The 27309-nt window shown below is 29.5% G+C and overlaps 2 protein-coding genes across 2 annotated transcripts; one reads left to right on the plus strand and one right to left on the minus strand.

The window, feature by feature from the left end:
* The first annotated feature begins 19 nt into the window (after positions 1–19).
* LOC126553418 (zinc finger MYM-type protein 1-like) lies at positions 20–496 on the plus strand. Its single transcript, XM_050208585.1, has one exon. The coding sequence runs from the start codon at positions 20–22 to the stop codon at positions 494–496; it is 477 nt and encodes a 158-aa protein (XP_050064542.1).
* Positions 497–14419: 13923 nt separating this feature from the next.
* LOC114120555 (uncharacterized) lies at positions 14420–15004 on the minus strand. Its single transcript, XM_027982492.2, has one exon. It carries the CDS (start codon positions 15002–15004, stop codon positions 14420–14422), a length of 585 nt encoding a protein of 194 aa, XP_027838293.2.
* Positions 15005–27309: the final 12305 nt, after the last annotated feature.

The following is a 27309-nucleotide window of genomic DNA, read 5'->3' on the forward strand; positions in this document are numbered from 1 at the left end:
GTTAAATAGAGTATTTTGCATGTATTGTCGTTTATTCCTGTCCAAATCTATATCATCTTTGGCATCAATAGGATTTTCAAATTGGAAACAGATTAGTGAACGTTTAAAAGAACATGAATTATCTATTCCACATAATACAGCTCAAGAAAAATGGATACAATTACGTATGAGACTTGATCTTCATAAAACTGTAGATAATAATATACAAGATAATTTAAATGTTGAAAAAGAACGTTGGCGTAGTATTCTTAAACGAATTATTGCATGTATAGAATTTTTAGCAGAACATAATGACGCTTTTCGTGGTACAAATTCTAAATTATTTACAGCAAATAATGGTAAATTTTTAGGACTAATACAAATGATTGCAAAATTTGATATAATTATGGCCGATCATTTGAGACACGTATGTAATGACGAAATACATGATCATTATTTAGGACCTAGGATCCAAAATGAACTTATAATATTGCTACAAAAATACGTAATGAAATAATAAATCGCATTAAACAGAGTAAATACTTTACGATTTTATTAGATGGAACACCGGATAAAAGTCATAAGGAGCAGCTTACATTTCTTATACGTATTGTAGAAATTTCGAAAAATTTGAAGTATGAAATAAATGAATATTTTATATGCTTTATACATACTTCAAAAAAATCTGGTTTAAATTTAACTGAGGAAATAAAACAACAATTAAAATTAATGAACCTAGACTTGAAAAATTGCCGTGGCCAAGCATATGATAATGGGGCAAATATGATAGGCCACAAATAGGGAGTACAATCACGAATTATTTCAGAGAACCCTAGAGCTTTTTTTGTACCTTGCACTGCTCACAGCCTTAACTTACTTCTTGGAGATATGGCATCGTCTGTACCGGCTGCTATGACATTTTTTGGCGTTATTCAACGAATTTATACAATTTTTAGTGCTTCTACTGAAAGATGGACTATTCTTTTAAAATACGTTTCAGATTTTACTTTAAAACCAATATCAGATACCAGATGGGAATCTCGGATCGAATCAATTAAACCCATTCGTTTTCAATTATGCCAAGTACACGATGCTTTAGTAGAAGTCAGTGAATTAACAAAAGATCCTAAAATAAAAAGTGAAAGTTCGTCTTTGGCAAATTATGAATTTTCTTATGATTTTATTTTAAGGGTTGTTATTTGGTATGAACTACTATCTACTATTAATAAAGTTAGTAAGAGTCTTTAGAGCGAAAGTATGGAATTGAGTAATGCTGTTCAGTTATTAAGTGGTCTTAAAGATTTTTTTACTAATTTTAGAGAAAAGGGGTTTCAGTTATCAAAAAAAACTGCACAAAAATTATGTGAAGACATTGGAACTCCAGCAATTTTTAAACAATCTAGAATTCTAAAAAAAAGTAAGCAGTTTGGTTATGAAAGTAATGATACACGTACATCGTACGTCGTATCAATTAACCAACGCTTTGAGCAATTATCTCATCATTCAGAAAATTTTGGATTCTTATATAATATTGAAAATTTGAAGTTATTTGAAGATGAAACATTACGAAAACATTGTATGGATTTAGAAATATTATTAAAGGATGGTGAAAATTGTGATTTAAGTGGAATTGAACTTTTTGACGAGTTAAAAATATTTTGTAGAATTTTGAACAAACCAAAGACATCTATTGAGTGTCTTAATTTAATAGAATCAACATGTAGTTCATTTCCGAACATATCTATTGCATTAAGAATATTATTAACTCTTCCAATAACTACTGCAAGTGCTGAGAGAAGCTTCTCAAAGCTAAAAATCATTAAGAACTATTTGAGAACAACAATGTTGCAAGATCGACTTTCTGATTTAGCGATTATTTCAATAGAACGAGATTTATGTGAAAATATAGACTATAACGATATTATTGAAAAGTTTGCAGAAATAAAAGCCAGAAAAATTAATTTTTAAATGTAAAACGGTTTTTTATTGTATTTTTAGTATTTTTATTTATCTGTTTATTGAAAATGTATTTTAATATTTTATTTTATTTTTTTGTATTTTATTAAATTAAAGCAAATTTGTATGAATATCAAAAGTTAATGATTTATAGGTGATTAAATAAAAAAAACATGTATTTAATTCTACTGCACAATTATTTTATTTTATTTATAATATTTTATAAAAAAAAAACTCTCATTTTAAATTTTAATAAATGAGCTTTGTAGGATATAAAATATTAATGTCTTTATATGGTTAAAGTATATATATACTCGTATAGTAGCAAAACAGCGTTACAAATATTTTCGCCCTGGGCCTCTCAAATCCTAAGGACGGCCCTGTCCTTATTATTAACCATTCTATTTTCTCCTTCCTTACATAATCCCTCACTAATATTATCATTCCATGTCTTTAAGCCATTTAGAATTCCTTTTTATAAAACAGTTCCATCCGATAACTTGACTATAACTTCTTGATGTCTTAGATTTTCCTAGGTCCTCTGCCTTATTCTATGTCCCATTGTACCACACATACATATATTTAGCATTACTTAATTTATTCTGATATTTTTCTGTAGAGTTTACATTATATTGTTTCTCATGTCTTTCTCTGTTCAACACAAATTGATTCAATATTTTTTTTTTATCAAATATCTCAGGTTCTAATAACACTGCACTAACTAGTATGTCAGTTTTCAATCTATGATTCAGTAATAACTGAGTTGGAGATAATTTGATGCTTTCAAGTGAACTGTTTCTATATTATAGTAAGCTATACCACAACTTATTCTCATCATACTTAATATTTTTAAACATCTTTTAAAAATACCCATTGATTTTTCTCAATTATTCCGTTACTTTGACTCATAAAGAAACATTTAATATCATTATCCAAACAAAACATTTTGAATTCTAAAGAATTAAATGGTACATTATCAGATATAATATCATTCGGTATTCCATGTCTAGAAAATAGTTTCTTCAGTTCTTTAAGAACTGTGCCTTCATTTTTAGAATTTTTTTTAATTGATTCAAACCACTTGGAATAGGTTAGGTTACAGACTACTATTCTAAGTGGTTTGAATCAATTAAAGAAAATTCTAAAAATGAAGGCACAGATATTAAAGAACTGAAGAAACTATTTTCTAGACATGGAATACCGAATGATATTATATCTGATAATGTACCATTTAATTCTTTAGAATTCAAAATGTTTTGTTTAGATAATAATATTGGGTCTAGGACATTTCGCCGCGACCGTTTCGCCGCAGCCGTTTCACCGCGAAAAAAATCTCCCCACGATATATCTCATTAAATATTAGTATAGAACAACGCTAAGAACTTTGCAATAACTTTGATATGTTCCTCAATTGAAATCAAGTACATTTTATTACCCCTATAGTCTCACACTTGAATTTGCAGCTTTAATTTCCGTTTATGCATAAGCAGCCATGCGCTTTGGGGCAGAAGACTTTTTAAAGTGCATTTAATAGGCGTAAATAGTACTTAAAGTTAGGGGGGGATAGATTAAAATGTTTTATAGCAAATATATTTTAATTAAATTGTTATTTATTATTTCTAATGGTGTTAAAGTGTTTACAACTGACTTGAATGATTATACGATTATACTATTTTATATTGTATTAGACAAAAATAAAGTTAATACTAATATGTTATATGTTTATAATAAGCACATATACAATTACCCAACAATTCTGGGGGGCTGAAGCCCCTCCGAGCTACGCTTATGAATTGTGCATAATATGAACAAAGTCTTGAAAAACAACACTTTTGGAAAGAAAAAATAACAACATAATAATATATTGTATGTACGACCTATGTTTACGGCTTAATATTATGTATTTATGTAATAAGAACTATGAAACTATTACAGGTTTAATTTTCGTTTTTTAAAAAAACGTTTTTATTTTTCAATATGAAAAAAAAAAAATTGGAAAACCTATTATTTTCTAGGTAATACAAATTAATATTCTAAAATTTAGAATCTAAATGGAATCTAAATTATCACTGTTAAACCATTGTTTAGAACATAATTAATTAGGTATACGTATTTAATAATAAATTGATTAATGCATAGTGGCATAGAAGACTTTTCTTAATACCAGCATTCAACATAGGTAAGTCGTAGGTTTTATGATTTATATTTGGTGACCAGATAATCCATTGACCGTGGTTGGAGCGTGATGGTATCATAATATATTACATAAATCATTATACGATAGGTAGGTACTTATAAATTATAAGTAAATAAACAAATAAAAACACAAAAAAGTTATTGGTAGTAAAAACTAAAAGTTGATGTCGAAAGTTAAAATAATCGCGTCGAACTCGAAACTACTATAATACAACAGAAACTATACTGTTATTTTTTCGACTTAATATAAATTATAATGTATAATTGTTCCTAGTTAATTTTTCCCACTACTTCATGTATTATTATTTATTTATTTACTATACATATTACATATACCTTTGAGATAATTATTTTGTATTGTCGATTATACTATGTTCAAGCATCTCTTTCCCATTGGGCACTTTGGGCACGTGCCCAGGGCCCTGCGATCGATGGGGCCCACTATCTCCGGCAAAATCACCAACCGATAATCGATATATATATTACCGATAAATAAACTTATTTAGAAAAAAATCAAAGAATAATCGCTAATAGTTATAATAATAATAATAATTGATATTTAGTAGTATTCTATTTTTATTCTATTTTATTTTTTAGCTATCGATAACGATAGGCGCCGCGCGTGTGTGCTATGACCCGCACCGCCGCACAGTCGCGTCGATCGTAATATCGTATAGACCAAGTTTGTCAGATAATATTATTATAATTTTGTTTTATTATTTTTTTATACTAGTTTACTCTGATACGCCACGATAAACATGCCTAATCCGATATTATTTTATGATTATTTTAAAAGCATTATATATTAATATACGTTATACAGTCCACATTCGATAAGCGTTTGTTTATTTTATAATTTTAGCGAGCTAACAATAATAATACAATTGATGTGGGTCAGTCGTCCGACTGCACACACAATTTATATATTGTATATATTTACAAAAAATCAGACACAAGATACGTCTAGTCGGGTCAATAAGAATTAATTAGATAACGAAAGTTGTTACGTACTATAATATTATTATATACCTATATAATATATATTATAATACAAAAACAAATCATTTATTAATAATTTATATGGTCGCCCGTCGCTGCTCACGTATATTTTCGATTATCAACATCTAATCTAGTCGTTGAATAACCGCCATGTGCGCGTGTGCCCGAGTATTTTAATTCAATTTTTGTTACGTATGTTTTCATATCTAAATTCAATTTTAAAAATATTGAAGTAAGAACGTTATAAATACCGAAGCGAAGTATAAAATGTCGAAACGATTATATCCTAGTGGATCTGAAAAAAGGAAAAAAGCTGCACACCAGAAATAACTTATTGAAAAATTACCAAAAGAGAAACTTCTATAAGTAACCATCAATTAACAAATCCTCCACCTGATGAGTCGTGTAGACCACAAATTACGGTAAGTTCAAAATCCTCATATTCTACCCTAACTTCTATTAATCTCGGAAAAGACATCGAATCACTCGAATCAGATAATGCAGTATGTGACCGTCTTTGTGATGAAAAAGCAACAACTTCGTTGACTTCACCAACAACAGTAATTATATCAGTTAAACCACAACAATTTTCCGACCCAGAACATATATCACACGACCCCGCTTATTATTTTCACGAAAATTTAACTGAAACAAATCGAGAATTGTTGATTTGTAAAGGACCTGCGTATTTTCAAAATAAACATTATGACTTTTCCGAGTCATCTAGAACTTACAAAGAAGCAAATGGTAATACATCAATAACTAGGTATTTCAACAAAGCATTATTTATTCGTAAATTAAAAAACAACGAAAGTGTCGAAAGAAAATGGTTGTTGTATTCGCCTTCGAAAAAATCAGTATTTTGTTTTTCATGTTGCTTATTTAATTCTTCTGATATAAACCTATGCTCTCCAAGTAGGTGTAATGATTGGAAGCACATTAATAGTATAATTTTATCACATGAAAATAGCTCAGCACATGGTCAATCTATGATGACATATCTGGCACGAAGTAAAGTGGTTAGTAGAGTAGATACAGATTTATTATCTCAACGTAATAAAGAAGTGAATTACAGGAGAAATGTACTTGAACGGATTGTAGCTATTATCAAATTTTTGGCGTCGAGAGGACTTCCATTTCGCGGTGACAATGAAATCGTAGGATCTCCCAATAATGGAAATTATTTGGGATGTGTGGAATTATTAAGTGAATTTGATCCATTACTTGCGAATTACTTAAAAATATTTAGGAATCCAGGAAAAGGAAATATTTCTTATTTATCTGCAAATACCTGTAACGAGTTTATTAACGTAATGGGAAAACAGGTTCTAAAAGAAATTGTAAATTAAGTTAAATTAGCAAAATATTTTTCCATTAGCGTTGACAGTACGCCCGATCTATCTCATGTTGATCAGTTAACTTTGATAATTCGTTATGTAAAAGACTGTCCCCGTTGAAAGATTTCTGAAATTTATACCCATCAAAGAACATAAATCTGAGTATTTGGCAGAAACAATATTTAGTTTTTTACAGAAACATGATATTCCAATTAAAGATTGTAGAGACCAAAGCTACGACAATGCTTCAAATATATCAGGAAAGTATACAAGTGTACAAGCAAGAATCAAGGATAAATGTGAATTTTCCACCTTTGTACCATGTGCTGGACATTCACTAAACTTGGTAGGTGTCCATGCCGCTGGGTATGTATTAGAGGCAACAAAGTTTTTTGATATTATTCAGAAACTTTATAATTTTTTTCGGACTTTACGTATTGATGGAATAAATTGACAGAACATTTAGGTTCAAAAAAAGTTATAAAAAGTCTTTCACAAACGAGATGGTCTGCGAGAGCTGATGCAGTAAGCGCCCAGCATAAAGGCCATAAACAAATTATTGAAGCTTTGATGTCTACCGCGAAGGATTCTGAACAGCCACGAGAAACAAGAGACGAAGCATCAAGTGTGTCCAGAACAATTATAAACCTATAATTTATGATATTAACCGAAATTTGGAGTTTCATATTGGAAAGAATAGACAAAACAAGCAATAATCTTCAAAAAAAAAAAAAACAATTACACTAGACGTTGCAACTAATTTGTTAACTTCATTTGATAATTTTATTAATAACCTCAAGGATAAATTTGATGACTTCGAATCGTCAGCCAAAGCAAAAATCCGGGAACTGACTACAAGGATCTATCCCAAAGAACAAAAGTTAGAAGCTCATGCCAGAGTTTTTTTGATGGCACTAGATCATCTGTCCAACTGTATGGAAAAGATAAATTTAAAGTAGAAACTTTTTTCCCCATAATTGATGCCCTGAGCGTGCATCTAAAACAGCGGTTAAGTGTGTACAAGGACATTAATCAGCGGTTTGGTTTGTTTTTTAACTTGAAAACTCTGAATTCTGAAGCGTTGAGACAATGTTGCAAAGAATTTTCAAAAATATATTTTGAAGATGTTAATGAGGCAGAGTTGGAAATGTAATGTCTGCATTTAAAAGAATACTTGGAACATGTTTATAGTGAAAATGAAGAAACTGATATTATATTATAGGAATATATATCATCTTTTGAAAGAAAATAAAATTGAAGACACGTTTCCAAATGTAGAAATTGCATTGAGAATATTTTTAAGCACGATGGTATTACACTTGACATTTTCACTAAATGTTTACATTAGAGTTATCTATTAACGATTAAATTTTCAAAATATTTTGACTTTTTTAAAGGTATCTATTGACAATTGAAATTTTTAATTTTTCTAAGTTTTTTTTTTTTTTTTTTAAAGCCGATAAAGAAATTTGGTATGTTGAAAAATCGTTAAAATTTAATACAAGTATATATTATAAGTAGTACCTATCGTAGTAAAAAAAAAATAAAAATCGTTAGTCATAACTTTTGTTTATAAGCATTTAAAATTCAAATGTTTACAAAATATTTCAAAATTGGAAAAATTTGCAAGGAATTTTGAAGTTAAAAATTCATAAAATTGTTGTTATTTATACCTTAGGTTAAAAAAAATACAAGGTTTTCCATAATTTTTTCTTCAAATAACTGCAGTAAACCGACGGAGTTGTTTCACTATTTTTTTCTATTTTAATTAATTTACATGACCTTCGCATGTAAATACTTAATTACCAAACTCTTAGCCATACGTAATTAATTTTGCTGGCGATTTCTAAGAATCAAGGCGTATTGGAAAAACAATCACAAACAACCTTTCGATTTAAGAAGTTGATTTAACAAGCAAGCCGTACGCATAAATTACAAATGCGCACGCCTTGGCGTAATAGCACAACAACAAGTCCAAACCAAGGTTAATTAACTTTTGGGTGTAAAACCACTTTTCGCAGCCACAGTAACAACAATCACTGACTCGTCTTTTTGTCCATCTCCTAGTCTCTATCATGTACAACCAGGGGGTACAGAGAACCATATAAATACGGGTCTCTGTCCGTCTTAGAATTAGAATTAGTTTACATCTACATAGAACTAGTCTATGACCAAATTTTAGATTAATTATTTTCTCGGGCAGTTACTCAACGTGCTGTCCTCAAATGTATATACAATTTTATTTACAAGTTTAACTTTAACTTTAATAAACATTTCTATTACATTGTGTCTTGTCTCAGGTTTAAAAACCTAATCCTTTCCGACCAAACTGGTCTAACTGCAGACGTCAAGCACTCATTTATAAACGATAGTGAGAGATCACTACATAACTGTTAAAATACTAGCGTCAATGTAGAAAAAATGTTATGGCCGTATGAAATATATTTTTTTACGAAATCTCTTACAATACAATATATTACAACATTTAAATATAGATAAATTATATAACTACCTAAGGTAATAATATAATATATCCTAGATTGACTAATCATTTCCGTTCAGAATCGTTTTTCTTATACAATGATACCTTGCAATGCATTAAAATTAAACACATCCATTAAAATGACCTACTTACCACCACCTCTATAACTACGGAGTAGACCGATACCCACTTGCCACTTTGCCAGTAAGTTTGCCATCCTTTTTTTGTTCTTATCAGGTTTGCTGTTATCAGTTGTCATCAAAATCAGAAAATGTATACCCGACGGATTTTACTCGACACAAAATTATAACCACGATCCACGATTAAAGATATTTAAAGATATCTTTAATCGTTTATAACACAGAATTATATAATATTAATTTAGTTCGATAATATAACCTCAAAAAGTACAAACGTCAAACACTAAAAACTAGTAACTACTAGACACTCAAAATAGTTTTTTGGGTAGTCGTTATGAAATTTCAAATTTGGCGTCTTAGTACTTGCATCATTGACTTGCATGCACATTGGCACTTAAGTATATGAAATATAAATTATTCATTTATCCGTTAGTTGGCGTCATTTTTTTTGGTACTGGTACTGATTACTATTATTATTGAGCACATATTTACACGACGACTAACTTTTAAACTAACATAATGTGAGTATAACTTGTAAATTTCCTTTAAGGTGCGTAGTGTTGAGATTATTTAATTTGGTACGTCACATATGGATTTTCACTTAATGACGAATAGGTGCCTGAATTAACTTAACATTCGAGCCACATAATGTAGTTAATACGGAGTCATTTGAAAGTTCTTTTAAACTGGCCTAACAAAAAACTCTCCATGCTTACCTTAAGAACTATTTAAGAATTTGTAGACATTAGGCATTCATTGTAGACTAGTATTTTTATAATATTTATTCCGATATTTTTAATTTATGATCATATAATAATATATTACTACCTAAATTACCTTTTATCCATGTGTTTTTACAGTTTTTAAAAGAGGCTAACTTATGATGAATTTTGATTGTAAGTTCTAACTTTTAAGTTAGGTTTAGATTATTTCATTATATCACTTACTAGTTATACAATTGAATATTAAAATAGGTACTTATTTTAATTTTTAATAATTAAGTAATTAAATATTTAAACAAATTATTTAATACTTAGGTGCTTATTTATTTAAGTAATTATTTAATTATAATGAGGTTTGAAAAAGTTTATCTGTTTAAGGAATTGTGAAGCAGTCAATATTATAATTTTTGTTTAATGGTCCATTACAAAGTTATGAGCTAAAACTCTCAAATACTCAATAATATTCCGATTTCCAAAATGTTGAACTAAATTTAAAATGCAGTTTGATGCTTCGACGTATTTTTTTTTTTGTTGAAGGTGGTTCATGACCACTAACAAGAAACTCATAATATATGTCACTTTCTGCCTGAACTTTTTTCAGTTCAATTATAAACTGCCAGATCGTTGGATGATTCATACTAAGCTGTGCTTGAAGTCGCCGATGAGAAGCTTCTGCTATGTTGTTTATTTTCTAGTTAAACATAAAACCAATTCAAGTAAATCAGCTGTTTTTAAGTATTATAAAAATTGGTATTAATACTAATAATTAAATGGAATATTTATTCCTATTGATTAAAAATCCATAAATCTTATAAGTTGGAAACTTTTTAAATAATAATATTTTACATTTGATTTTATTTGAGTCATATATGGAAGAACCGAAGAAAATAAATTTAAAAAATAATAAATTTATTATATATCTATGAAATATCGAGATTGTATGATTATTATATCATGATAATATATTTTGATTGAGTGCCTTTCATAATACATAAATTAATAAAACAATAAAAATAAATAGCTCATAGTATCAGCCCAGTCAGAGGTGATAAAGTAATTAGTAATATCATAAACATAACCGAGCAACCGTTTATAATTGACCAATTAAACACGGACTAATCTAAAATGGGAACCTTACAACGATAACGTTTTTATCGCGAACGAAGAGAAACAATCGGTTAATAAAATAAAAAAAAATAAAAGAAACTATTAATACGGATCATCTTAATGAAGAAGAACGCGATAACATAATAGACTTATGCTGTCGATTTTCCGATTTGTTTTTTTTTAAGGTGACAAATTAAGTGTTACTGATATAGTTACACACAAAATTAATACACTGCGTTGCGTTAAACCGATAACATACGGCCATATAGGTTACCACATGCGTAGCAGGACGAAATTGAAAGACAAGTTAAGGAGATGAAAGAAGCGAACATAATATGCGATTCCTTATCACCATTTAATTTTCCGCTGGTAGTAGTAAAAAAGAAAAAAAGATGCAGAAGGAAAACAAAAATTGCGAGTGTGCGTAGATTTTTGTAAACTAAATGAGGTTACGGAGAAGGAAGCTTATGGTCTATCTACCGAATATTCTAGAAATATTAGAATCCTTGGGCTCATTGAAGTACTTTTCCACACTTGACCTTGCGAGCGGGTACCACCAGATCATGATAGATGAGGGGGATACACACAAAACCGCCTTTTCCACAAAGTCAGGTCATTTTCATTACTTGCGACAACGACAAAAGAAGCGAGAACCACTACTTAGAAGGTGTAGGAATACTATCATTAAACGAAACCTGCAAAGCATATGTTACCCGGGCTATTCTGATTCCGCATAGGGTAGAAAATGAAGAGGAATACATCGATTTCATTCCAAATTCTCAAATTATAGAAATGGAAAATATATACATTGATTTATCAACAAATGTTCTAAAAATAAACATGTGCGAACAAGTCAAATGTCAGATTTAGATCTAGTGGCTAAAACTATAGTGGAAATAAAAGAAATAGTAGGGACGAAAGTTACCACAGATACAATCAAAAGCAGCAAGAACAAGCACGACTATTTATTAAATGTAACCAGTGCAATAGTCATAGCCTGTATCCTTATGTTCGCAATAAGCTATTTAGGAAAGCTAATTCGAAATATAAACATCTAACAGTCGGTGAACCAAAACAAACCAATCGAGATTAAGCCAAAAATAATCTCTGAGCAGCCAGAAGAGCTTAAAAAGGAACAAGCAACTAATAATGAACAATGCATCGTCTTTACACACTCGGACACTGCATACTCTCTATATCCACGATTATGATGCGGAGTATCATTCTAAATGGGGAGGAATGTAGTAAGCTGACGTAGGTACGGAAAGCCTATAGTGCAAAAGGTCAAACACAACATCACGCCACCGGAATAGGCCACTAATCAGGCCTTCTCATTGGTAAACACCGATTTAGATTATTGGAGCAGTTTTCTATAACGTCAATCATCCTATCCTAATCAGGGCATGTTTCCATATAAATAGAAGCCATTCACAAGCTCTGATCAGAGAAGTTTACAAGTCTTATACACAATGTCTCACCCATGCTTACCCGAAGCCTCTAGGGAAACGTTCTCACAACACTTACTCCGGTAGAATACTATTTTGTCGAAAAACTTCTAGCTATAATAAATATATTAATTAATTTGATACAGTTCAATAAACAGTTGTAACTTAACGTTTAAAATTCAATAACGTTTTAATATTTATTATATACATCTTTCCAACCTCTTCCACTCCAAGTAGCAGCGAACGTGCACTCATCGTAAAAGAAGTGTGTACCAACCCAGCGGTGAGAGCAACGGGTTACTACAATGATCACACAGCTGCTGGTCTGATATCAAAAATTTTGCAATTAATAAAAAATAATAATATGGATTTATCTCATTGTCGTGGACAAGGATATGATGGGGCCAGCGTTATGAGTGGTAAACATGGTGTTGTCCAAACACTTATCAGACAAACACAACCAACTACGCTGTATGTGCATTGCGCAGCACATAATCTTAACTTGACTATTAATGACATCGTTAAATGTTCAACCGAAGTTGAATTATTTTTTTCGAAACTATACTATTTCTAAAAAATGAATAAATATCTTCTAAACAGATGAGACTTACTATCAACATTTACAGGAGAATCAACAATTACACTTAAAAGATTAAGTCCTATGCGTTGAGCTGGTAGATACATTTCACTATTAGCTGTTAAACTTAGATATCTGGACATAATGAAAGCATTAATCAAAATAAATTTAACTAGCAATAAAAAAGAAGAACGTGATGAAGCAAATCGTACAAGAAAAAGTATGAGTACGTTTGAATTTATTTTTATTTGTGTAATCTTAAATGAAATATTATCACAACTTCACTTGACATCAAAATTATTACAATCAAAAAATATCAATTTTTTAAAAGCAGCAATTAATGCATTACAAAATTTGGAAAAATTTAGTAATGATTACGAAAAAGCCAAAACTGATGCTGTAAATATAGTTAATAAATGGAATGTAAAAGCCGAATTTTCTAATAAAAGAACAAAAATATTAAAAAAACATTTTGACGAATTAGTTGAAGATTTTGGATTTAAAAATAACGAACATTATTTTAAAATTAATGTATACATATAACCAGGAACCATTAAACCAGGAACTTCAAACCACATTAGAAAAATTGCTATTAATTTGCTAGAATTTGGTATGTACTTTTTACAATTTACATGGTTTTGGTTTTCCTAGAAAATAATTTTTTTACTTGGGGGGGCCAACTTCACCGTAGCCCCCCCACTTTAACCCAGGAACTTCAAACCACATTAGAAAAATTGCTATTAATTTACTAGAATTTTCTATGCACTTTTTACAATTTACATGGCAAAAAAAAATTTTTACTTGGAGGGGCAACTTCACCGTAGCCCCCCACATTTTAACCTAATAACTTCAAATTTCTTTAGAAAAATTGCTTCTAATTTTTATTCAAATTACATTTTTAAAATTAAAACATAGAATTTAGTCCTCGACTTGACTTTTTTTAACCAAATAAGATTTTCAATTCATGATGATCGTTTTTTATCCCAGTTTTTTTTTTTTATTTAATATAGAATCATTTTTTTTTATATTTATCAGTTAAGAATAATTTATCAAGATAGATTTTTATCTAATTAGAATAAAAAAAACTGAATACATCTATACTCCGGCCCACAAGAGATCAGTACCGTCACGCGCATGCAGAATGACCGGCAGCGCCGGTGCGGAGCCCAATTTCCCCCACTCTGTGCCTCAATCGTCGCGCGCTACGACCTATGTACAGAGTGTTGAAAATATTCTTATACTATACAGGGTGATGAAATGTTATAATTACTATTTTTTTATGATTTGTATATTATGTTTATATTATAAGATATTTCAATACATGCATGTCAAAAGTATAAACAAACAAATTATATTCAATATGTAAGCATATAGGGTATTCTAATACACAGAAATACGTCGTCACAAATTTACAAAAAATATAAAAAAAGGTATTAACAAAATATTTAAAATATATATATATATATATATATATATAAATTAATCTGAATCATCGGAAGAAGACGTGTCCCCTGTGATTTGCATGATATGAGATGTATCTTGTTGATCTAATAATTCGTCAGTATTGTTATCAATAGTGCACAACTTGTTTTCTTCCTTCATTGCATGACTTACAAAATTGGCCCACATGTCTGGTGTCACATTTCTGACGCCATCCATCAGTAGTTGTTTTACATCGTTGATTTTGAATGTAGTATTGTTCATTTTCACGTGATTTTTTACAACCGACCACGCCATTTCTATTGCATTTAATTCGCAGTGGTAAGGCGGAAGACGCAACACTATTTCGTTGGATTTCAATGCTTCTTCGTCGATTATATATTTGTCATGATGATGTCTAATTTCCTGCACCTTTTCCCATAACAAATGTTTCACCAACGACGTATTCACATGACAGCCTTTTGAAGTCAACCATTCAATAATTTTGTCTTTTCTCCAGGCTATTGTAGGGATGGGGTGCTGTTTTACCGAATGGTATGAAGCATTGTCCATAACTATGACTGCATTTTCTTTCAGTTTGGGCAAAACTCCACAAAACCAGTCATAGAATGTATCACCATTCATTTCGTCGTGATAGTCTGCTGTGTTTTTTGTTGACTCAAAACACAGTAGACCACCCTCGACGAAACCCTCTGCTGACCCGATATGTACAACAATTAAACGCTTGCCCTTGCCTGTTGGATTTTTCGGGCCTGTCGACAGTTTTTTTACAAAGGCATCTCTATGCGATGTTACCGTCTTGTCAATCTAAACCTTATTACAGCACTCGCCTGCATTCACCCATATCTCGTCTAAATAATAAATTGTACGACCTTCGTTTCTGTACCGTCGTATATCTATAATGTATTTTTGTCGCCATATAATTAGGTCTCCTCGCTCAGTAAGTGCACTATTCCGGATTCTTTTTGTGTACTCAAATCCCAGTTCTTTTAAAATCCGCTGTAAAGATGTCCTTGGTATAGTTGGTAAAGATGGATCATCACTGAGGACTTGAACAATTTTTTTTAAAGTTGGAATTTCATTTCTCAACCAAAAACCATGAATTTTTTGCCTTATAGCATTTTTGTCGTAGTCATCAATTTTTTCGTTAATTCTTGCACGGATTTTTTGTTTATTTGGTGACTTCAGTTGGTTGTTCTTTTTGTAATCTCTTATTGTATTACAAATAGTATCGCGTCCAATGCCGGTTGCTTTCGATAAATATGCAATTAACGGTTTGTACTTGATATCGGTTGTTCTTCAATTTTCGTCTTATCATAGGCGTAGGGTGGTCAAATTTGTTGGGGGGCTTTAGCCCCTCCAGTGGAAGACATTAATGACTCGTGGGGGGCTTTGCCCCCCACACCCCCCAAACAATATATATATACAAATATAATAATAAAAAACAAATAGTGTATGATTAATCTAAAAAGTTTTATTAAAATATTCTATTTTTTTTTTTTTTTTTGTTTTAATTAAATATTTAAACGTCTATTTTCATTAGAGTATATCTTTAAAATATCGTCAGAATTAATATTATTTGATACATCTTTCAATATTGATAATTGCCAAAGATGAAAAACGATCATGACTCATGGTGGAACGTAAATAAGTATTTATTCTTCTCATGGTTAAAAGATCGCTCACAAGACGCTGAAGAAATTGGTATACTTAAAGCCAAGTTAAGTAGTTTGTACAGATTGGGAAATATTTCAACCTTAATGTGTTTTTGATATGAATTAATTTGATTTTTAGTTTCTAAACTCTCACCTTTTCCCAGGCAGTTTTTAGCCACCATCATTTCCGATTTAAGCGATGTTAAATCAACTTTCAGTAAATCCTAAAATAATAATTATAACACGTTATTCTTAACAATTATAAACAATTAATATTTTTATGATATGGATACATAAGTTATTACTAATTAAAATCATAAAATTTAAAGCAATAAAATAAAAAAAAAGTAGCTAATATTAATTTATTTACTCACTTTATATTGTTGAATAAAAAATAAGCTCTTTTCATAGTCAAGATCACAAAAGTAATCAATAGCCACCGCTAATTGTAAACTTTCTGGTGAAAATCTGGTTTTCATATTATTCACAACTTCATCTATTATTGTATAATAAGCGTGAGTTTTCCAGTAATCCTTTACATTAGTTTCATTTATACAATTTTCATTTTCAGCACAAGTTGTCGTTGTTAGAACAAAATTTCTTAGAGATGCAGGCTCAAATCTTTTCCGTTTATTAGACACTATTAATGAAAACATAATAAAATTAATCAATAAAATTATCATTTAAATTAAAAGTATATCTTACTCTCAAGATTTTTCAACTCAATAGAATGTTCTTCGGAAAATTTAACTATATTTTCCCAAATGTTTGTGTATATTTCAGTGCATCTACTGTCTTCAAAAGTTTTTATCACAGAATTTATTAAAACCGCTGATTTACCAAGTGTCTCTCCTTTACTTTGTAATTGGCTACTTAGAATACTAATTATATTTAAAACATATTCTATGAAATGTATATGTATAATAAATGAGGATTTTTGAATACACAAGAGAATACCTAAAAAAAAATATTGTTTTCATTTACCATACCTACTACAATACTACATTGATAAGTATATTAAATAATTGTTCACAAACAATTGCTCTTGAAATATCCTTGTCATTGTTATCTTCGACCTCTTGTTTTAAAATATTTACTATTGATTTATAATTGTCTATCACTGCTTTACAGTTTTTGTAGCGACAAATCCATCTTGTGTCACTAATTTGTGAAAGAGTGCATGGCTTAATATTTAAATGATTTTGCATTTCTTGTAATTTCTTGTTCTTGGAAGGCGAAGAAAAATGAACATATATTGATTCCAAGATATTAAATATTTTCTTTGTAAACTAATTAAATTTAAATTTAAATAAATAAATAAGTCATTTAAAATTAAATAAATATGGACTTACATTTACATTTTTACACATATCGACAACAATCAAGTTTAGCTTATGAGCCATACAATGAATGTATGTCGCATACGGATAGTGTTCATCATTTTGGCTTGTACACCACCTTTTCTGCCAGACATTACATTGGCTCCATCATATGACTGTCCAATAATGGGGACTTGGTCAAAATTGCAGAATTTTAAAAAGTTAATAATGGCATTACTTAATGACTCAGCGTCTTGTTTTTCGGACACATTAAGAAAACAATAAACCTTTCAAAAACTTCAAAATTGTTGGTGTACCTAACACAAACTGACATCTGTTCTTCTTTGTGGCATCTAAAATATATAAAGTAGTTATACAATTAATTTAAAAAAATAAAACATCAAGTCATCAGAAGCTATTACCTTGCTTCATCACACATAATAGAATAAAATTGTGCATTTTTAACTTCATTTATGATATAGTCCCGAACGTGATTTGAACAAATGTCAATAATAATATTTTGTGTGGTAGGACTTGTATAATTATATATTTTTCATAATTAATTTGATAATCAGGATTATGCTTGAAAAATAGTTTACAAGCTTCCTTGAAATTGCCTATTAAAAAAATTTACATTAATTTATATTATAGGAAGGTATTAACTATTACATTATTATTTATTATACCTTGATTTAGTGAATTGCTGTCTTCTTGATGACCCCTAAATGCTATGCCTTGCCGACTGAGATAAAAATAATATCTATTATACATTTCACATAGTTTCGGTTCTTAATTACTTCTTCATGCTTAGCATTTGACAACAAAGTGTAAATAGATCCTGTTGATTTTGATTTTTGATGAGCTAACCATTTAGCCATACATGTTAAGTGATTAGGAGAACTAGAATGAATTTCTAATTTTGATTTAGAGTTATTTCCTTTACCTTTTGAACCACTTATCTATAATAATACATTATATAGTGAGCATTACATAATGTCAGCACTTAGTAGGATAGATGAATAAAGTGTGTAATGATACTTAAAAAATATAAGCACTTACTTTTTTCCAGTTGTTAAAACCTTTAATTGTAAATGTTTCTTCAGATTTGCATTTGCTTGTACCAAAATTACGACATGCATAGCAAAATATACTATCTTTTGAAATGCTATACTCAAGCCAATCAAACTGTTTAAATAATGCTGAAGTAAAAGCGCGATTTTGTGATCCAAAACAAGTTTTAGGATATGCCTAAATAATAAATATTGGAATAAGCAAACAGCAAAAGCCAATCAGTTTTAGGCGAGATTTTAGGCAAGCTATAGATAATATTTTATATATATATAATTATATTTTTATAAAACTTACATCTAATATAGGTGTTGCTGGGCCCGAGTTAATATCACCTAAATCTAAAATGACATTAAAACCACATTGTACATTTTGTGTGGGTTCATGTACAGCCTTCACAGATATAGCATCATCCACAGATTTATTACTTTCATGTACAGCATTCACAACTGTAGGAATAGGATCATCTACAGATTCATCATGCTCGATATCAACAATTATGTTAGTAGTATTTTTTGATGTCAAAGAAATAGATTCTTTAGGTTTATTAAAAATACTAAATAATTTACTTTTTTTCATTTTGGTAAACTGATTGAATAATTATAATAAATAAAAAATAATAAAAATAATAATAATTAATAATAGATAAAAATCGTATTATTCGTAAATTCGTAATAGAATAATTAGTAGGTAATAGGTATTCGGTAAATTTCGTTATTACCACGTGCACGTAGAGCTTATCTTAAATCCGACACCGACGGGAAACTGCGAGTGACACGGCGAGTAAAAATAATCGTCGATCGTCGTACTTTACGATTTTCAGATGATTTTATAATTTCATAAACAGATAACACATCGGTTCTAATGAGTTTTATTCTTTGCAATATTTATCAATATCGATTTTATCCGTTTTTGTCTTATCGAGTATTCGATATGGCCAAAGTACCCATACTATCTATATAAAGATTAAGACAATATGTTCATTATTCACATTCGTCGAATTATTTTTTTATATTAACTAGTTAGTACATTTAATTTTGTAGTATACTTTTGAATAGATTTTTTACATATAGTAAATGCCTATTTTTACAATTTTATTGATTTGAATAGTTTTTTAAATTAGACGGCCCAAAGTTTTTTGGGGGGGCTATTTTTCAAACTGGGGGGGCTAAGCCCCCCCAAGCCCCCCCCTAACTACGCCTATGCGTCTTATATAAGTTAATGATCATGACTTTTGTCTGCTTCCGAATAAAACAGACTTATTTTAAATGATTATTATTAATAATAAAAAACCTAAAAAATGCATTTAAAATGTCAAAAATTTACAATAAAATATGCACTAAAATGAATAAAAATGCAATATAAAATGCCAAAAATTATAGTATTAATTGCACTAACTTATAATGTTTTTTAATTTAATTTTTATATTTGCATTGGTATGATATAATACATTAATATATTACATTTTACATGCATAACAATGTGTTTATTTAATAATAAAAAAAACTAAAATATAGATTGAATTTGAATTTCACGTAAAACATTTTTTAAATGTTAATTGTCTGAATTTAATAAAAAAAAAATACCGGATAATGAACTTAAAAATCAGAATAAAAAATCGAACGTTTCGTATAAAAAAATTAATTCGGACTTTTTGTTATTGATATTTTCATCGATCTACGATTATTAAAAAGAAACAATGACAATTACACCATGAATACTTTATGAGGTTATCAATACATGATTTTTGAATATTAGTCTTAAAAACGTTTAGTATCTAAAATATTAAATTATTTAAAAAAAATTTACCCGTCCATTTGGATTCTTTTTAACAGGCGAACGTACCTAATAATTGCATATTTTCATTTTGAACAGCATGTCTGGCAGGTTCATTCATATTAATGGATTGTTTGGCATTCATTTTTTAAAAATTACCACAGCACAAAAAATATAAACAATACAAAAAAGTAAGCGCGCGAGTAAATGTACAATTGTTTCTCACTACAACAATCTGTAAACAATTTACATTACGCCCCACAGTGTATACAGTTGAGCGTTACTGACTGCCACCGACAGTCACCGAAATGCTGTCGGTTGGTTGAGTGGGAGCGATTAAGTGGGAGATGCGCGAAATCGGATGAATTTTGGTCGAACGGCGGTACTGATCTCTCGTAGGCCGGAGTATAGAAATAAGTTGAATAAAAAATTTCAAATTTAATAAAAATGAAAAATTAATAATTAATAATAAAAACCCTAAATTATAAAAACTATAAGATTTGTAAAAAGAAACTAAATAAGTAGATCAATTTAAAACGTTTAATAATAAATTTTATATTTAGTAAAAAGCCTAAATCATTAAAATATTCATTATTTCATAAAAGGTTAAAATTAATAAAAAATGTAATATTAATAAAGTGTTTATTCAAAAAAATATTCTCCATTGATTAAAAAATTCTAAATAAATAGAAAATACTAATTTTGATGTCTTGTGATGAGCTAATTCTTTACAAAATTGTAGCATACTATTTTTACTTTTGTTTATAAAATCTTTGTACAAAATATGTCAATGTATGCCATTACTAATATCGACGAAACCGAATCAAACGGACATGTGTTGTGTAATAAATATTTATTTTTATTATATTGAATGGGAGTAGATGTATTACCATTTATTAATAGAGTATCCAATGATGAACGCGTTGAAGGATTGCTAAGGATTCTTTCTATTTCTGGATTTGAACTCATATATTTGCTCTTTGTTTTTTACATTTAATTTTGCATTGGAGAAATAGTTGTATCCTTTCAAAACCACGCCAATTTTCAACAGACTAACCTGGGGGATGATTCTGAGTTTATTGAAGTACTCAAATCATCGTCCGAAGATAGAGAGTTTAGAATACTGATGGAATACTTCTGAATACCATCACTGTTAGTTAGTTGGTATTGGACTTATTACATTTAAATCGTCGGAATCAGAATCGTCAATATTTTTTAAATTTTCTATTGGAGCGGATAATTTATTTTTCGATTTCTCGTGAGTCATTGTATTATCAGTGATTGAAATGTGATTATTTATGTGATCTTGTTCTATTAAAGAGTCTCGAATCTGGGTACTTCTGATCAGTTTTGCGTTAGATTCAATATTTTTTAGATGTGTTATAATAAATCTATCTACACACATAGGTCGAACATCAAATCTGAGAATTTGAGATTTAAGTTCTTTGAAATCATTTTGAACTACGTGATGCAGTACATCGGTGTTCGATGAATAACTCATAATGCTGATTTATTGATATCATGTACATTTATTATTAAATTACATAAAACACGAATATCATTATAATAATTTTTATATATAGGGAAGAATTTATTCCGGACCGCGGGACTGGCTTAAATAAGTGAGTCACCACGGGCAGTATCAGGCCTTTAGAGGCGCGAAAGAAAAAACAATATATAGAGATTTACCCGTTTACAATTATGGAGCGAGTCCGCGCCACTCTACTACAAACTCATAGAAGTTGTCGTAAGAATGATACGGCTCGAGCGACTACCTAAGCAGGCGTACTGGGTGGGACAATCGTAATAGTCCTGAAAAGGGCTTTTTTATGGGCAGTCGCAATGGTAGATCGACTGTTAAGCGATTACTGTCGCATCCACGTTAACTTCTGCGTGACCGTTGGCAATAAGATGTGATCACCGCGTGTATAGCCGCTGGTAATCACCCGATCTGCCGTTGGTGCGACTGGTTTCGTGGTGCATCAGTTGGAGGTTCGGATTGTATCCCTTGACGGCGCTGCTGTCGGTATCGTCGGGTTTTATGACGATCACTCTGCCGGGTTCGGTCGTTGTTTGGTCCGGGTATGGCTTCTCTAACCGGAGTCGTCGCCGTATATGTCAAACTGTTTGGTCTTGTTTTCAATATTCTTCGGTTTCTTCTGGTTCTTCAATTTCTTCCGTTTTAATTAATACTGGCTGAAGTTGAAGGTTGATAGAAGAATGAGTGACCGTTTGTTAAAATGCACTCGTATATTTACTACTTACCGTACCGAAGCGTAAACACCGTACCGAAGAGTAAACCTTCACACTGTGTGATCGGTTTTGCTGTATGCGCGGTGTTTAACATCATTCGGCCGGTATTTCAGTTATGGCTGTCGGATTAGTATCTATGTAAACGGGATGATCATATCTATCCATAGATACATTTTTTTAAAGTGTAGTATTGTCGGGTGTTCGGCAATCGGCCTTTGAAGCGTTCCGGCCCGGCATTGTCAACTGTTGTAATGTGTGTTTCTTACACATTCTTGTTTTGATTATATTATATGGTGGCCCTGAAAAGGGCCGTTTTAGTAGTTATATGCACTCCGTTACATACGGCAGAACTTCCATTAGTATATGGTGATTTAAACATTGTTCTCATAACATTGGTCCATAGAGGGAAATCTTTACAAATACGTAGAACATGATTGGCTAATTCAGGAAGATAATATGCTGATAATCGATCTCCTTTTACTAAAGAATTGTTTTACTTTGCTCTTAAATATTGTTTAAATATTGCTGTATACGATTTGAACATAATACTTCAACATTATTATCTTCTATAACATAATCATCAGTACTTTGTAAATCATCAATAAAGTAATTTTGTTCAGGCAATCCTTTTATTTTATTTAGTATAATTTCTCTATTTTTCTCAGCCGGAGTTTTATTATGATTATCATCTTCAATCCATCCATCAGTTTCGCTCAAAATTACAGTCAGTACCGCTTCTAAATAATAACCAAATTCAATAAGATTTTCTGATGATAAGAGAAGCCGCAATGATCTTACATAAAATTCTTTCAGTGTTTTATTTCTTACACCAGTTAAACATTTCAATCGGCAAAATATTTTTATAACATGTGCAACATCTATACGTAAGAAACAACATGATAAACGTTCCTCATGGCCCATCAATGTTATGAAACAATTTTCTACATAGCTGATTATACTGCCACCGTTACAAAAGGCTCTCGACGTGGCTCCAAGTATACCTTTCGAATAATCACAGACAACTTCATCCGGATTGCCAATACCAAACTGCATCCATTCGCTCAACCATAAAAAAATTGTCAAAGTATTTTGTTTCTCTGAAAAAATGTGTGAAACAGTCATATTATATCCAAAACTGGTACTTACTACAATACTACAGCCTCATATAAGAATATGTGACCTGATGGTAATTTTAGCGACGAACGTTTAAGGTTTTTAACTAAAGAACCAGTAGCATCAATTGATAACTTACAATAATTTTTGCAAGCTTCTTTATAAATTATAATTTGATGTTGAGTCCAATAAGGTACTAAGAATGGATCAATGCCAATAGTATGTATAGATCCTGAATACTTTGAATTATTTTTAAATTCTACGAGTGATTGAACTGGGCATTTATATTTTTTACCTATTTCTTTATCTTTTGACTCTTGTTTAGCTTTTCGTAAGACAGATGTTTTATATAAATTTGGTGGGGAAATACTACAAAACTTTATATCAACAACATTTGCACGCCTCCAATTGCAAGCGAGATCGGTTTTTAATGATTGCCCTATATGTTGACGCTTTATTCCTTTCAACGGCCTTTTTGTCTTATGTCGATGTTCAAGTCCCTTTGTGTTATTTGTTAAAATTGAAACATCTAGCGGTTTTCCTTCATCAGGTTTAGATTCACTCCAACCAAAAAGATTTGCATCATAATCCTTACATTTTGCCTTAAATGCAATGTACCTGTTTTCGGTATTCGGGTATGCTTTTCCTCTTTTATAAATAAAATTACAAGGAAGTTTATGAGCCTTTAAAAATTCATCATTTATTATATCTGTCCATATATATGGTGTTAATATTTCATAATTTCTTATTTTAGTTCTTTTATACGAAACTGTTGTAGGACATACGAGTATAAGTCTAAATTTGTCATATGGCAGAGAAAATTTAAATAACTCTCTATCAGAATTTGTTAATGATACTGATGAATCTGTTGTCGACAGTAATGATTCATTTGATGAATTTTCTTCATTATTTGGTGATAATTTAATTGTTTTTTCATTAATACCAAGTAGATCCTTTAATTTCGTTTGCCAATTATTTCGATTATGATGCACAGCCAAATGCAAGGTTACTGGTGTCATTTTTCCTTCAAGAGCAGTTGAAATTTCATTCCAAATTTTCGAAGAGGCTTTTTTCAAGATACCGTTTTCATTAAACAATTCATTTTTTTCTTTTTTCAAGATTACTGAAGACAATACCTTGCTCAATTATTGGTTTTCTACCTTTCTTTGATTTCTCCTAAAATAAAATTGTTTAAAAACTTAGACACCAACATTTAATATAATAAAAAAAAAAGATATAAAGGTATTTATTGTTGATTTTAAAATATTTATTTTCTAAATATATTATAAAAAGTTAATCTTATAATCCATTTTACATATAGTAATAATCACTTTAATGTATATAATATATTGTGTTAAATATTAATTCAATTTTGTATCATTGTAAAAAAAAAAAAAATGATTCTAAGCAAAGAGGGTTTAAGATATTTTATATTTATATTACCAAAATACACATAGGTATAGTAATTAAAAAAAAAGGTGGCCAAGTGAGTATCGCTCTGCTGTATAGTAGTTATGGAGAGTAGTTTACCATAATGAATATATAATGTACAAAAAACGATTCTGAACGGAGATGATTTGTTAGTCAAGGATAATGATTAGAGTATATTATACTATTATGTATTACCTACATTTATTTGTAATATATCGCTATTTTACACGATTTCGTAAAAAATTAATTTTCATATGCTCATAAATTTGTTTGCTATGTTTTCGCGATTTTGACATATTTTGTAAACATTTGAACATTAAATGCTTATAAACAAAAATTGTGACTAACGATTTTTGATTTTTTTTTTTTTTACTACGATAAGAACAAATTATAATAAACCTTGTATTAAACTTAAAAGAGTTTTTGAAGTGTCAAATTTTTTTTATATCCATTTAAAAAAATAACAGAAAAATTCAAAAATTTCAATTGTCTATAAATAGCTTAAAAAGTTCAAATATTTTGAAAATTTAATCGTAAATAGATAACGCTAATAAAAACATTTCGTGAAATTTTCAAGTATTTACAATGACTCGTTTTTTGAGTTAAAGCAAAATAAAAAATAAATCGATTTTTTCAAAAACTGGTTATACGTAAAAATTCCATTTTTCCGATACTTTTATAAGGTTTTTCTTGACAATTTTGAAACCTATTGAAATTTTTTTACTTTTGACCTAAGATACCAACTTGATTCATTCTTCTTGTCAAAGAGCCGCTGAAGTCAAAAATTAAAGTACTATTACTAGTCTAAAACGTGAAGACACAATAATAAAAAAATTAAAATTAAAAAACACATTGTAAAATCATTACATACGGAGTGTCTCACGAAGAGGTTAGGTTTAGGTTAAATAACTTTTGTTCTAATTAATATTTTTAAAAAAAAAATTTTAAATATAGTTCATAGACACTTGCGCTACATTTTTTATTTATATTTTTAATAGGTACTGAAAATAAAAAACTAAAAAATTGATATAAAAATTTCCAAAATATTCGAAAATAGCTCGGAAAATTGCCAATTTGTGAATCTAATTTAAAAAAAAAATTTATTCGTAGATGGTAAAAACATTTATTTAAGTCCAGTGGCTGATTTTTTTATAATTTTTTAAATATCAATATTCCTATTAAGTAAACTACGAATTGGATTTAGTTTCAGCAAAGTAGGCAGTTGCCTAGGGCGGCAAATTTAAGCCAATATTTTATTGAGAATACTAGGTTTTTTTTTAATGTAAGGTGATTACTCTGAAGGATGACAAATACAAATGTTTATTATTTAAATATAACATCAGTGCCGCAACTACAGTTTTGAGGCCCCGGTTCAAAAATATTTTAGAGGCCCTTTTTAGAAGACAGACGTTTTGAGAGTTTATGTATTCAACAAAAGTGTCTTATCTACTTAACATTTTAACTATAGCACTCATATAATATCATTATATCTTAAATATTTTATTAAAAAATATTACACACCAGTAACAAAATAAATACACACTCATTATAGATACATTTATTACATTTATAAACGGCATACATTTTTCCATCATGGTAATTAAATATTTAAATTATTCAATAACTTCCATGACAGATAAAGGTGGTAAAATTGAAGATAGGTAGAATTAATGAATCCTTAAAGTACATTCAAATAGAAAAAACCATTGTACATTTAAAAATATATAAGCACACTTAATATCTTTATAGCATCAAAAGTTTTTATTAACACAATTACACAAACATAGAAATTAAATCAAAAAATTATGTTTTCTCGCCTTTTTGTTGGCAAAATCATTAATTAATTTTCTAATATTCAATTCTTTTGTACGATTTCTTTCAATATTTAATATACTAATGTTTGTAAGACGATCTTGTGATATTGAATTTCATAAATAGTTCTTAATAATTTTTAATTTAGAAAATGAACGCTCAGCAGTGGCCACAGTAACTGGTAATGTTATAATAATTATACATGCAGATAATATATCATTATAAGTAGAAGCTATATCATTGTCCAAAATACACTGCAATAGATCTACAATATCATATTTAGTTTTTAAAGTATTCTTAAACATATTTTTCATGCATAATATTTGTCTTGTTATGTCTGTACTTATGTCAGTTTTGTAAAACAATTGAAAATCATATGATGCTTTAATAATATCTTTTCCACTAAACATTAAAATGTTTTGAGGTAAAAAAAAATTAAATCTATTTGTTATTTCATACAAACTGTTGAATCTTTCTCGAAGTTGAACAATTGCTGTATCAA

This window comes from Aphis gossypii, unplaced genomic scaffold (assembly GCF_020184175.1).
Source record: "Aphis gossypii isolate Hap1 unplaced genomic scaffold, ASM2018417v2 Contig00241, whole genome shotgun sequence".
Lineage (NCBI taxonomy): Eukaryota > Metazoa > Arthropoda > Insecta > Hemiptera > Aphididae > Aphis > Aphis gossypii.